The sequence below is a fragment of the Genypterus blacodes genome, unplaced genomic scaffold, assembly GCF_046128005.1.
Source record: "Genypterus blacodes isolate CSIRO-AG114 ecotype Tasmania unplaced genomic scaffold, CSIRO-AGI_Gbla_v1 ptg000003l_1, whole genome shotgun sequence".
Lineage (NCBI taxonomy): Eukaryota > Metazoa > Chordata > Actinopteri > Ophidiiformes > Ophidiidae > Genypterus > Genypterus blacodes.
The window spans coordinates 7,745,980-7,760,420 of NW_027466817.1; the positions used below are offsets into that span (position 1 = coordinate 7,745,980).

The window sequence follows — 14,441 nt, forward strand, 5'->3', positions numbered from 1 at the left end:
TTCATGATAGTGTCGTCTTATTAGTAGCATCATTGTTGTAAATTAAACGCGTCGAAGTTGAAATAAACATTCATTGTTCAATCATTGGTCTTGTTGGGTTTAACTGTCTAGTATTTGCGTTATGTCAACCGGATGGAAGTTTTCCACAACATGGGAAAACGTGTATGTTAGTGCTTGTTAATTTGGATGTCACAGCTTGACCTAATTTTCGTTGTTAAATGTTTCATTATTATTACATTTTTACACATCAGACATGCGATCGTTGCGGGAGGAAGTTCATTTCTGTGCGCCCTTGTTTAGTTTAGCGAAGTCATTTGAAACTGAAGAATCGGTTATTTCAGGCAGCATGCGAAGGCAGCACGGGGGCATGGTTCCCTCTCTCTGTCACTTTCGGTCTTTCAGTGTCTGTGTCTTTGAGACGCAACGGCTCCACTCCGACAGGATTTGACGTTTCTTTTATTTGTATCCAGATATAGTTTTTGTTGTACAAAATCTAATTGCAGGGGCTTTATTTTGGGAAACGGAAACAGCTGGATTATTTCAATAGTACCATTAGGAGTATTCGTATTATCAATTATTATTATTATTACTATTATTAAGTCATTTTAATGTATAACGGGGTATTTATTTCCTTCATTAAAGCTGATTAAGTAGAACAGTGATTAAGAATCAAGGTGGCACATGCATACTGAGTAACAGATTGGACTGAGGGCGTGCAGAGTTTTGTCGGTATTGGTGCTCCACCTGGACCTTATGGCGGCTCATCGGGTCGGTCGTCGGGTCACTAAGGCGGGCAGCAGTCAGTCCCCCGGCCGGGATCCGGCTCTCAGCCTGCAGCGACGCCAGGCCCGGGTCACCGTCAAGTATAACCGCAAGGAGCTGCAGAGGCGGTTGGATGTGGAGAAGTGGATCGACTGCGGACTGGACCAGCTCTATATGGGCAGGGTCAGTAATTCACTACCACTACAATACTAGTGTTCATATTACAATACAAAGTACAATACTTCTACCACCAGTACTCATATTTATATGACAGTATAAAGCTTCAAAATCTATTGTTAATATACATTCTAGGAGGGTGAGTAGCAATTATACTTGTGATATTACTACTAATACTCAAACAAGCATTACGATTTTACTATTGCTACTACAAAGGCGAATCGGTACAATATGATACAATCTACAATATTGGGACCCTGATACTACGGGTACTGTTAACATAATTATATACAAATGACTATTGATAATTATCGATAATATTTGAGTGTAACTCAGTTTTTTACTAGAGCTACTGCTGCTACAACTAATACTAGTGCTGCTGCAGCTGCTAGTTCGCTGCAATAATACTATTGCTACCACTGTTAGTATGAGTAATAGAAATGTTGTTATTGTAGCTACATTACAGTAGCTATGGCTGCAAACTGTTCTTTTTTTCTTTTCTTTTATTCTTTATAATTCTACTGCAACTGCTACCATTGATTGTGGCACTTCTACAACTACTTCTGCTGCCTCTACTCCACTATTACCACTGGCTGCCATCTGTACTGTTACCATTACTGCAAATAACATAATATTCACAGGTTTGAGCTCCAAACTCAAAAAGTGATGATTTTAAGAAACATGTAGAAACTTAGATGTTTTTATTTGTGGTGTAAAGGTAGAGTAGAGAAAGACTCTAAACTTTTGTAGGGAAGATTGAAAGTCTGCATAGAGAGACATAACGAGGGCTGACAGCAGAATGATAGCTGCAGGGCTGTGTGTGTGTGTGTGTGTGTGTGTGTGTGTGTGTGTGTGTGTGTGTGTGTGTGTGTGTGTGTGTGTGCGTGCGCTTGCGCGTGTCTTCATCCTTGTGTCCCTGATTGCTTTAATGAGCAGAATGAAAGTTCAGGGGGAAAACATAACCACATATTTAAAGGCATATCAGTACATATTTTCGCAGATAGTGGTCGAAGACTGGTCGCTCCAGTAGCTCCCGAGCAAGATTTTGGACCAACATGGCACACCATTTGAACAATAGGGATTTATTATTGCTGTTGTTGGGAATCTAGAGCGGCACGTCAAGACATAACACTGGCATTACGTGTTGAACTGACAGACATTTTTATGCACACTGCCAGTGTCGAGCATGTTTCCCTACCTGATCCCACGCTATTCAGTGTGTGTCATTGGAGAAAATCCATGTTCCCTTAATAACTGCAGATGGGCGAGTGGTTATCTGACTGGAGATGAAATATTGATAGTGAAAACGACTGCTTGCAAAATGAAGTGTACAGAGAGGGAAGTTAATGATCAGTGCCAGGAATCCTCAATAAAATTTGTGTGTGTGTTTGTGTTTGTGTCTGGGCACACTCCACAATCAGGACTCCCAAGGGGCTTGTGGGGACAGACAGCCATTTTCCTCTCATAACACATTCACACACACACACACACACACACACACACACACATACACACAAGTGCGCGCACGCTCCCTGGGATGTCTTTTGGGCTCCTTTTAAGGTAACATGACCCAACACTGTGTGTCTGCATGTGCGTGTTTGTAAATGATGGGCTAGTTCAATGAGAAGCGTAGCAGCTAATAGCACAGGGAGACACAAAAAGTTTCCTTACGCACGCAGTTATTCTGTTTAGCATCTAATCATGTAGTGGTTCCCAAACTTTTTCTGCAGGGTCCCTCTTTTGTAGATAAAAATATTTTCGCGCGCCCCCAGCGTTTCGGTGAGAGTGTGAGTGTGTGGACGAGCGAGAGAGAGAGTCCGGTGGTCCGTTGAGGAAGCAATGGTACGGTTACGGGTTACGTATGAAGATATGAATGTACAGTGTGCTAGAGACTGGTGAAAATAAAGCTGCCAGTGCGCAGTTACGGAGCATCAACTTCGGCCTCAGAGGAAACATCTCCCCTGTGCTCCTCAACTATGGTCTGGACAGGAAAATGTTAACATGACGCTAAACTAGCACGTAAAGCCGTGCTGATCAAAAACAACAACCAGGCCGCCGAGTCGCAGTGAAAACAGACAGATAACAGAGGATACAAACTCATGGAGCAATAATGTTATCTGGACGCTCATTCTCCTGCTGCCTAAGTATTGCCCCATTCATTTGCCTTGTTGTGGCCCCCCTACAAAATCTCTGAGCCCCCTAGGGGGCGCGCCCCCCACTTTGGGAACCACAGATTCTAATGCTTAAGCAAACCTGGCACAAGAGACTTAAAATTAACAAATAAAAAGTGTTTCTCATCCCCTCACTGTGCACTGAATGGACTGTGTATATATATGGACTGAATAGACTATATATATATTCCCTGAAATACTAAAGTACTGGAGCCTGTCCGAGCAATCCTTGGGCTGGGGACACCTTGTCTCTAATGTCTTGAATGTTTTGTCCCCCCGCGATTGTGAAGCATGGAGGTTGACATATGTTTTTGTGCATTTCCACCTTAACTGCTGAAGGCGGCGGTGGTGCTGCTGTGTGGGCTGTGCAGCTTGGTGAGCTCAGCATTACTGCACCCCTGGACAAAGACCCTAAACCAGCCAACAGAACCTGATGTTAGCAATACAAAACCTGATAAGTGGCCAAGCCGTCGTTTATCTCTCCATTACTCTGTCTGCATGTCTCCTCCATTTGTACACGCCCCAACCCCCCACTCCCCAGTATTCTTCTGCTCTGTCCTCTTCCCTCTCCCTAAATGCAGCTGAATGAGGTTGATACACGAGTCCGAACCTCCGGGGACGGTGGAGTTATTGACGAGTCCGAGATGGTAAAAGCATTATAGGAGACAAATCATTAGACAGCCCTTCCCCCCTGTCTCCTTCTCCTCCAGCTACTACATATTAATGCGTGCGTGCGTGCGTGCGTGCGTGCGTGCGTGCGTGCGTGCGTGCGTGGTAGGTGTGGTTGGTGATAAATAGATAATCACATCTGCCCCTGTGGCTCATTTCCTGTCAAAAGACCCCATCTGCAAGCACATACACAAACACCCACACACATCCACACACCCACACACTCCACCTCATTGGTGGACAACTTCACTAAGCCAATTCACCAAAGAATTCTACTGGATTGTTTCATTGGAAAAAAGTAATTGCCTCACATACATTGATGTGTAATATGTAGAGAGTTCATAAAACGTCTTGGTTTATTTCTAGTAATATTTTGAGTAAATCCTCCTTTTCTCCTCTCCTCCAGCAGAAGATAGATGTTTTGATGCATGTTTTCATTTTTGTGCTCTAGCATGCGTTTAGCTCACAGCATAGCACCATCACATGAGAAATATAGCATGCTTCTGCCAATGATGACTTCACATGCTCGCCGTCAGCCTTCAGAAGTTGTAATTACCACAGATGATGCATTCAGGTGCTTGAGAGAAACATTTGAGTTCCCCACAGATAGTGAAGGATGGTTTTGGTCTTGCACATTAGCCACAGCAGCTAGCCGTCTCTCCTCATGTCTTTACTATGTCTACATCTGTTCAATAAAGCAGATACAAGATCCAGAGAGGAAACAGGAGGCAGATGTGTGCCTGCAGCTAACCAGCTATTAGCATATTGATTGATGAAGACATCACTGTCTGCTGTGTGTGTGTGTTTTGTGTGTGTGAGAGAGAGAGAGGGGGCGGGGGGGATGAAGGGGGGATGGGAGATCGAGGGCAGATGTGTATAAAGGTCCCATATGTCACCACAGAACACAAAGACAGACACACACACATACACACACACAGACGTTACACCAGATAAAATTGAGCCTCTATTACTACAAAGACACAAGTGCACACACACAGATTCATTGGTACTTAAATCCAACCACGGACCCACTATTTTCACTGACACTGGACTCACACACACACACAGAAATCATGGATTTCTGTTGCCCATATGTGGTCAACAGGAAAGGACAACTGAAGACACAGGAAATGGTATTGGAGGGAAAAATGCTAAATAAAGTCAACGGAAGATTGATTATATGTGTGTGTATGTGTGTGTGCGCGTGCGTGCGTGTGCAAAACTGGCATTTAAAGTTGAAAGAAAGGTCTCAGTGGCCTTTACTCTCTCTCTATCTCTATCTCTCTCTCTCTCTCTCTCACCCTGAGGCTGATGGAGGTCGGGGCTTATTTTTCCACACTTAATTTCCCAAACTGATTGACCTCAAACACGTTGTCTCTCTGTATTAGTAGACAGAGAACAAAGCGTTCAAAGTGTTATTTACTTCCTTCTTGTTCTCATTGGTTGAACCCTGAAGTTTCCAGCTCAGTGTTTAGGTTTCCCCCATCTGCGTTTCTGCCTGATTCATACTGTTGACAGTGTGAACAACCCTCCACACACACACAGACGCACACTCACTCCTCTCGTTTTTGTGTGGACTTTTCTCACCTTGATAAAACCGTGTGATGTCGTCATAGTTTCACAATATAATTCCTGGCTGCTTGAGTGGGATGTTTTATGTAGTAGTATCTGTGGGGCAGTTAAGTGAGGCTCATCTCAGCCACACACAGGCATCCTGATACCCAGTCTACATCTCTTCAAGTACAGCAAACATACTAACGAAACAATAATACACACATTTTCTGAACATTAATCCCATTTCTTAGCTTCCTATTCTAGAAATGTTTTGTTCTCTGTTACATCAATTCATTGTAGCGCAGTGCTGGTATGTAAACACCATGGTGATGTTGTGAAATGATTGGATAAACTTCAAACTTCAAGTGTATGAACAGCTGTGTAGTCTGTCAGCTGTGTGGACTTTATTTGGCGACACAGTGAGGCTCCTGTGGACAGTGACGTCCAGAATGAAATGAGGAAGACATTCTTAGAAACACGCTGTCCTCTGTGTGTATGTGCGTGTGTGTGTGTTTGTGCAGGAGGAAGACATGCCAGAGGAGGTGAACATTGATGAGCTGCTTGACCTGAAAACTGATGAGGAGAGAACGCACAGGCTGCAGGTACCTGTCTGTCTCACTGTCTGTCTGTCTGTGTGGAGACTTGTCTCACCCCTCCCTGTGTCTTAGATTAAACACAATGTCCTTTGTGTTTTCAGGAGATTCTTCACTCCTGCAACAACAACACAGAGGTGAGAGAAACAGAACTTTAGGGGTCTCTGTACTCAGTGTGCACAGGCTGGAGCAGATCTGTTCACCTTCAGCTTTGTGCTTCATTGTTGATACTAACCAGAGAATTGAGGCATGTAAACGCCTCATCCTGTTTACAGCTGTTTACTGGATATGATCCTCCCCCCCCCCCCCCCCCCCTCTCTCTCCCTCTCTCGCTCAGGTCTTCATCAGAGACTTGGTGTTGAAGCTTCAGGGTTTGCAGAAGCAAGAGGACCTTCACAACGATGGCATCGAACTCCCTCAGCTCCACGTCTACCCTGCCCGCTCTGGATCGGCCGACAGGGAGGTGCTGCACTGAGGAAGCAAGCTTGCCCTGACTCACCCTGACCTCTTAATTCCATCCCAAACTGAGTGTATACATGTATGCATCCACTCCAAACTGTCTGGTGCAGCAGTAAAAACAAATGTACCCCCAAACACCTCAGATTCAGCCATCAAAACACACATTACAAGAGGCGCTGCAATGTAAAACAATTAGGAGGCACTACAAGTCAAGTCAAATCAACTTTATTTGTATAGCCCAATGTCACATACGACGTCTGAAAGGGCTTTACAGACCCACAACATCAGGAAGATTCCCGACCTTGCCCAAAGCTCTCTAGGAAGATGGGAAAAACTCCAGAGAAAACCTTAATGTATAAGGAAAAAAAGGAAGAAACCTCGGGAGAGGCAATTTCAAGAGAGATTCCCTCTGCATGAACGGCTACGTGTGCAATAAGAACTTCCAGTGGGATTATACAGACGTACATCAAAGCATGAAGAGCAGTAGACACAAACATTCATGCGTTAGGAAATAACATGCAAGACTGAGTGAGAGAGAGAATGATATAAGCGAGCAAGTGTAGTCATTTTATTGAGAGTCTCTCTCCTGGGGCAGCAGTTGAAACCAGTGGCACAACCAGTCCGGATTTCAGAACTAACACACCTCTTAACTTGGAACTGTAGCTCCTCAGGTTGGGTGGCAAATATTTAACACTTTTGATAAAGAAAAGCCTGTAGGTGATGTTCCTGATCCAATTTCACAGTCAGACACACACACACACCAGATCTTATTTGCAGTGTAAACAGAGACGGTATGCATGAATAGCCGCTTAGGCATTACAGCAGTGTGTGTATTCCATAGCAATTCCTCTTATTTTACACAGAAGTTACACAGATATTTTAAGGCATTGTTTCTTGTCTTTACACCTGTGTGGTTAGTCCTGCAGCTCTGTCACCTGTCACCTTAGATGATTTCAGATTATCATGTTGACCAGTGGTGCCAAATATGTTGACGCGATCAACCGATCGATCGCAAAGGTAGGTTTGCCTATGTCCATCCTTACTATGGCATTTGCCTCTGAATTGAAGTACAGGTAGGCCAGTCTGAGATCTCATCTTTTCTAACACGCAGTTCACCACGCATGTGTGGTCAACCGCGCCAGCTGCAAATCACTGGCGAGCTGATTACCTAGCTAGCCTTCCAATTTATACAATTCTACTAAAGAAAAGGGTATAAAAATGAGTGGAGAAGCTAGACCAATTAAGAAACCAAAAACTTACAACTTCCATCCTGAATGGGAGGAGGACTCTTTTTTCACAATGTCAAATTCAAAGTGCGAATATGCAAATCTACGATTGCTATTTCGAAGAAGGGAAATTGGGAGCGGCACTTTGGGACAGACGGGCAGATCGAGCAAGACAGATTCCCCCCCACCCCCCAATGTTTAGCATTTTTAATGTAGGTAGATCATTTTGACTTGGTCTTTTTAAAAGTAGCTCCCAAGCTGAAAAATTGTGGGCACCAATGATGTTGACAGTAGGCATGTATGTGCTCAGTATTGTCATGAGGTCAACTTCAGCATTATGCTGCCATATGTTCATACAGGTTTACTTTGGTAATTGTCTAACATGTCTGGAACCAGGAGTGCATGACAATACGGTTACATATTAATACCTGTTTTACTCTTTTTCCTGTTGATTTTCTTTCTCAGTGGACTGTGAAGTGTCTTTGTTCATATATTTTGGTTCACAATAAACTTCTAACATGTGAAACCAAACTCAACTCATTCATTGGTATTTACAAATACAAGAATCAACAGTTTGCTGGATATTTCCTGAACTTTTAATAGAAACGAACTGCCACATACTATTTCCCCATAAATTGAATTTTATTTTCTTAAAACATGCGTCTCCCAAGAACCTTTGAACTCTTGGCTCTCTGTGCTTCTTTTGTAATCCTGTCTTTTTTATAAACTCTTTTTCCTGCTCTTCATATGTGTAGCTGTCATCAACATCTTCTTAGCTTTGTACATGATTTCAAATAAATCTTTGCATTTTTAAGTGATTCGCTTTGTAGCATCTGTCTGTCAGAAAATAAATATGAGCCGTTGTTAACTCTCTAAAGTCTTCCAGCACTTTTCATTCATTTTTACTTGAATTTTCATAATTTCACTCTTTCTAGTTTTTTAAGCCATATTTGAAATGTACTGCTCTCTAAGAGACAAACAGAGCCACAAACCAAACTTCAATCAAAACGACGATAAGGAAACATTTCAACTGCAACAGCGCCCTCCACTGAAATCAAAAAGGGATGCATTTGTTCAACAGTAATTTAAGACGGATCTTGTTCTTGTTCTATTCGTGAGTGACAATCTCCTCTCAGGTCAGTCATCACTGTCAGTTTTCAGAATGTCATGAATATTTGTGGAATTCATTTACAAATTATGTATTATTATAGAACAATTAATAACGTGATTCTAAAATCAAGCAAGGGTTATTACATTCTGCTGCTATTTGGCTATTAACAATTTCTACAACCCATGTCTTGATGGGTTGTGGACTGTCCAACCAGAGACAACAAAACACTCGACCTGCTGTATGCCAGTGTTAAGGAGGCATACAGCTCCGTGGCCCTTCCTCCACTGGGAGGGTCTGATCATAACCTGATCCACCTGCAGCCACTGTACACGTCTCTCGTCCAGCAGCAGCCTGTGACTACAAGAACAGTGAGGAGATGGTCACAGGAGGCTGATGAGGCTCTGCAGGGCTGCTTTGAGGTTACCGACTGGGACGTGCGCTGTGACTCGCATGGAGAAGACATTGATGATCTCGCGGACTGTGTAACAGGGTACATCAACTTTTGTGTAGACAGTATTTTTCCCACACAGACTGTAAGCTGCTTCCCCAACAACAAACCTTGGGTGACCAGAGATATCATGGCCCTCTTGAATGAGAAGAAGAGAGCCTTCCGTGTCGGTGATAGGGAAAGCATGCGCTGCCCAGCTGTGTGGAGTCCTGCAGTATATATATCTTCAACCCTGAGCCTCAGCTTGGAAAAGGTCCCGGCGCTGTGGAAGACATCCTGCCTGGTTCTAGTCCCGAGGAAGTCACATCCCAGCACCCTCAACGACAACAGACCGGTGGCGCTGACGTCCCATCTGATGAAGTCATTGGAGAGACTGGTCCTGTCACTCCTTCGGCCCCTGGTCAAACTGTCATCCGACTTCCAACTCTGCTCGGAATCCTGCCACCTGCAGAAGTTCTCAGATGACTGCAATAGTGGGCTGTATCACCAAGGGAAAGGATGAGGAGTACAGAGGCGTCGTGGACTCCTTCGTCGAGTGGTGTGAGCTGAATCACCTGCAGCTCAACACAGACAAAACTAAGGAGCTGGTGGTGGACCTTCGCAAGAAGAAGTCACCCCCCACACCTGTGTCTATCAATGGGATGTCTGTGGACTCAGTGCAGGTATACAAATACCTGGGAGTCCATTTGGACAACAAACTGGACTGGTCTAAGAACGCTGAGGCTGTTTACAAGAAGGGACGGAGTCGATTCTACTTCCTGAGGAGGCTTCAATCCTTCAAATGTCTGTAACACCATGCTGAGGATGTTTTACCAGTCTGTGGTTGCCAGTGCCATCTTCTTTGCGGTTGTGTGCTGGGGCAGTAGGGTGAGGTCAGCAGATGCCAACAGGAACAATACGATCATCAGGAAGGCTGGCTCCGTCCTGGGGGTTGAACTTGATTCGTTGGAGCCTGTGCCGGAGAGGAGGATGCTGTGCAAGCTACGGAGAATCATGAACAATGACTCTCACCCTCTCCACAAGGTGCTAGCCTCATACAGAAGCACCTTCAGTAACAGACTCATTCCTCCCAGGTGTACTACTGAGCGCCATAGGAAATCCTTTCTCCCTGTGGCCATCGGACTCCATAATAAATCTACCTCGGGTTGGGGTGGGACGGTGGGGACATAGGCATCTGAGCCCCCCCCCCAACCTGCTTCACTGTCACTTTATAGTATATCGCACTACACGTTGCTGTATGTCATATATACACATGTGTATGCTGTAGTTGTATAGATTGTAATTACTCATACCTCACAGTCAGATGCACATTTGCACTTTGTAACCATGTCCTCCTTATGTACTCATACTGTCATGTACTGTTCCCCCATTGTATGTACTTCGTACCCCTGTTGTGTGTACTTATGTTGTGTATAATTATCTACTTGCATTCTTGCATGTTTCTATATTGCACTAGTTTAGGGGATTTCTGGTTCTCGTTTTCATTCTGCACTGTACTGTAACTGTTGCACAGTAATTTCCCTCGGGATAATAAACTTTCATCTTATCTTGATGTTGCGTTTGTATGTGTAGTGCTGCCCTGTAGAGGGCGGTAAAATACCACAAACTGTCCATCCTTCTTTCTTATTTCCTGCAGATCAGTTGATATAAATGATGAACTGTATTGAGTGTGTCTATGTATGTGTGTATGTGTTCAGTTAACTAAACACTCTTTGGCATTCACCCTCACGATGTGATGGATGAATATGATTGGGGGGGGGGGGTGCGACGCGATTGAGCACAACACTTATCCACCAACATCAACGGTTTGGCTCGCGGACTAATTACGTGAAGTTGGATAATTTCCCACGACACACCTGACGATCTCTCACGCCACACTAGTGTGCCGCAGCACCCCGGTGGAAAAACACTGTTCTTGGGTCTATTGAATATATACTGAACTGTCACTTTAACTGCTCTATCAGCCCCAGTCTCCACCAATCAGCTGCTTCGCCTTCTTTTAAACTGCCATTATTCCCTAAAACTCATTCATCACCATTTTGTAAAATTTTCACTTTCTAATTTTTTTTGAACAAACGTCATTTGAGGCCAGCTGAAGGAATGCTGAAGTTTTTTTTTGGGAAGATTGAATATCTGAGTGACCCATCAGGTGACGAGAGCAGGTGGTGAATTCACGATGTTGAGGCAGGAAGCTAATAATCATAAAAACATAAACATTTGGGGAATTTGGAAGACCAAACAGTCAACTGTAAAGAAGTGCTAAATTGCCCCAAAGCAAGGCACTGTTCATGTGTGTGTGTGCGTGTGTGTGTGTGCGTGTGTGTGCGTGTGTGTGTGTGTCTGTGTGTGTGACCAAGATTATGGTAAATGCAGGAAGGTCATCACTAAAGAGACAACAGATATTAACACGCCGTTGCCAGTTTACCTTTGAGCAAGGAAACAAATTCCAAATACACTGCAACCTGAACACTCAGAAGGGTGTGTGTGTGTGTGTGTGTGTGTGTGTGTGTGTGTGTGTGTTGAGGAAGAGGAAAAGATGACCATTTCCTCCAGCAGTTAGAAAATAAGGCAAACAGGAAGAATGAGCAGCACTTCCAAAGAGCCCAACGGGGACCAAGTGGGCCAGGATAGAGACCAGGCAAGTGAATATCAGCGAATAGAGTCCAGAGGAATAGTGCAACAGGGTAAAACAAGTAAAGACAAACAGAGAGGAGAAAAGAAGTGTAGCACAGGGAGAAGGGGGGAGAAGGAGAGGACAACAGAGCAGAGAGCAGCACAATGGAAGCCCACAGAGCTGACCTGAGCTCCGCATACATGCATTTCTAAAGTAGAAAAAGAAAAAATACAAGATTGTAGACGGGAGAAAAGAGACAAGAGTTTTTGTGGATTACAGACAATCAGCAAATCCCCCCCCACACACATGCGCCTGGTGGGAAAGATGTCACAGTCCTGAGGAAAAATTGTGGACTTCTGCAAAAACAGAACAAAAAGGTAAGAACTGTTTCCTAAATCAATGGGTGTGTGTGTGTGTGTGTGTGTGTGTGTGTGTGTGTGTGTGTGTGTGTGTGTGTGTGTGTGTGCGTGTGTGTGTGTGTGTGTGTGTGTACGTGTTTGTGTGCGAGTGTGTGAGCGAGTGTGTTTTGTGAGTGCACCCTTCAAGTGAAACCAATGAATGTGTATCTTCAATCATATTCATTCATCACAGCGTGAGTGTGAATGCCAAAGAGTGTTTAGTTAACTGAACATATACACACATACATAGACACACACACACACACACACACACACACACACACACACACACACACACACACACACACACACACACACACACACACACAGTAAACACAGGCAGAGAGAGGTGTTAACAGACGGAAAGGAGCACAGCAGGTGTATTGATGATTTTGGCTGAATCGGTTTGTCTTGATTTCTGAGCGTATTTTGCGCACACATTTAAGGCCAGGGAACACACACTCTGCTCTGATTGGCTGGCAAGCTTTCATGAGAATCACACATCAGGACACTTCAGGTTTCGGTCAGCAGGTTTAATTTATGAAAGTCCCCATAGCAACAATACTGATGTTTTAGGCCTTATCTCTAGGTAATCATGTGAAACAGGTCATTGCCACTACAGCCTTTGTTTTAGCAGTATGTTTGTGGTGTGTAATGTAGTTGGGAGGTCAGAGGTTTGTCACTTCACCTAAATTGCACTTCATATAAGCTTCACCAAGTGATTGATGATGTCGATTTCAGTTTCTGTTACTCATTAAGTAACATAAATCTAATATTACACTGTGTGTAGTGGATGTGAGAAATTATTGTTATCTACAGAAGGGGGGCCCTTCAGAAAAAGTTTGGGAGCCACTGAGTTAAGAAATTTCGGGTTGTTCATCTTATGTTTTATAATAAATAAAAGTAAACATTTGCAATATGAACCTGTACTTCTTTGCACTAAAACAAAGGGAAAACTTGGAGTTGTCCATTTACATCCATTTATAGGTTATTATGCTATGATTTTACAAATCCAGCCCACTTGAATCTAAATTGGGCTGAATGTTTCCCCAAACTTAAATGAGTTTGACAGCCCTGCTCTAGCTGTTTCGAAAAACTGGAATTAAGGCAATGTGAGAATGTGTGGTTGGGTGGGTAGTTGTGTGCGTGTGTGTGTGTGTGTGTGTGTGTGTGTGTGTGTGTGTGTGTGTATGTGTGTGTGTGCTGACAGATTGATACACTCATGATTGAGTCCAAGTCCTCAGTATTCCCCAAACCTTTGTCTTAATTTGTTTTATTTGCATGCTGTATTCTTATGTAACAGTGACAATAAAGGAAGATGTATACAATCGGGGGGAAATGATTATGACGTAAATGATGCGATTAGGCCCTGCTTCCTGTTTCAGAATAAGAGAGCGATAATGAGGCTACACTGTATAAAGCCTGTGATCTTTGAACAAACAACTAATTATACACAGTAACAAACTGTCAACACACACACACACACACACACACACACACACACACACACACACACACACACACACACACACACACAGCACTGCTTACAATCTAATTTCAGCTATTACAGCACAAATCTTCTAATCTGTGGGAACAAAACAATTTCAAAATGATACCAAATGACATAATTACGTTTCAGTCGTTGGTTAGGATTTGTCGACGTGAAACCTTGTTAAAATAACGACACTTACAAAAAAACTAGATAAAAAACCTTTGCACAGCCTGCAGACTGTGTAGTCTTCTGCTTTGTGATCTGATCCAAGCACAAGGGATTTCATTACAAAACAGTTTTTATTTGATCTGGATCTGCTGGATCAGCTCCACAGCTTCCATACACACATTCAAGGTGGCTGTGAGTATTTTTCATATGTCCATGACCACAAAGATCAACTTGTAGGGATTTGCACTTTATAGATGATAATATCTATATATATTATGATAATTGATATTGAGGCGAGCTGCGGGCGCGAGATGCAAAGATGACGAGAGTTTGTTTTGAACATTAATCAACTTTGTTGAAGAACCAGTGGCGCCATTAGGGAGGGGCCAGGGGGGGCTGCGGCCCACCCACCGGCCACTTGACCTTCCATCACTCACACTATCGTGCAGTTGCAGATTTATTACTGGATGTTTCCTTTAAAAAAGGGTGTTGACTGCCAGAGAGACCTCAGGTAAACTTGAGGAGATTCACAGACATGTCAAAATGTTATTGTTCCCTCCAAAATTAAGTGATTCATAAATTAAATATTACTTCAAAGT

General features: G+C 43.5%; 2 protein-coding genes across 2 annotated transcripts in view; both read left to right on the forward strand.

Moving 5' to 3' along the window:
• The first annotated feature begins 409 nt into the window (after positions 1-409).
• ppp1r14ab (protein phosphatase 1, regulatory (inhibitor) subunit 14Ab) lies at positions 410-8,430 on the forward strand. The gene is made up of 4 exons (XM_076141103.1): positions 410-945; positions 5,855-5,935; positions 6,031-6,063; positions 6,264-8,430. Exons 1-4 carry the CDS (start codon positions 754-756, stop codon positions 6,399-6,401), a joined length of 444 nt encoding a protein of 147 aa, XP_075997218.1. The 5' UTR covers positions 410-753; the 3' UTR covers positions 6,402-8,430.
• Positions 8,431-11,739: 3,309 nt separating this feature from the next.
• The window catches only part of exoc3l2b (exocyst complex component 3-like 2b), a 33,985-nt gene continuing 31,283 nt past the window's right edge, over positions 11,740-14,441 (forward strand). The window contains exon 1 of the mRNA XM_076146234.1: positions 11,740-12,161. The gene's annotated coding sequence lies outside the window, so the exon portion shown is untranslated. The remainder of the gene's footprint in view (positions 12,162-14,441) is intronic.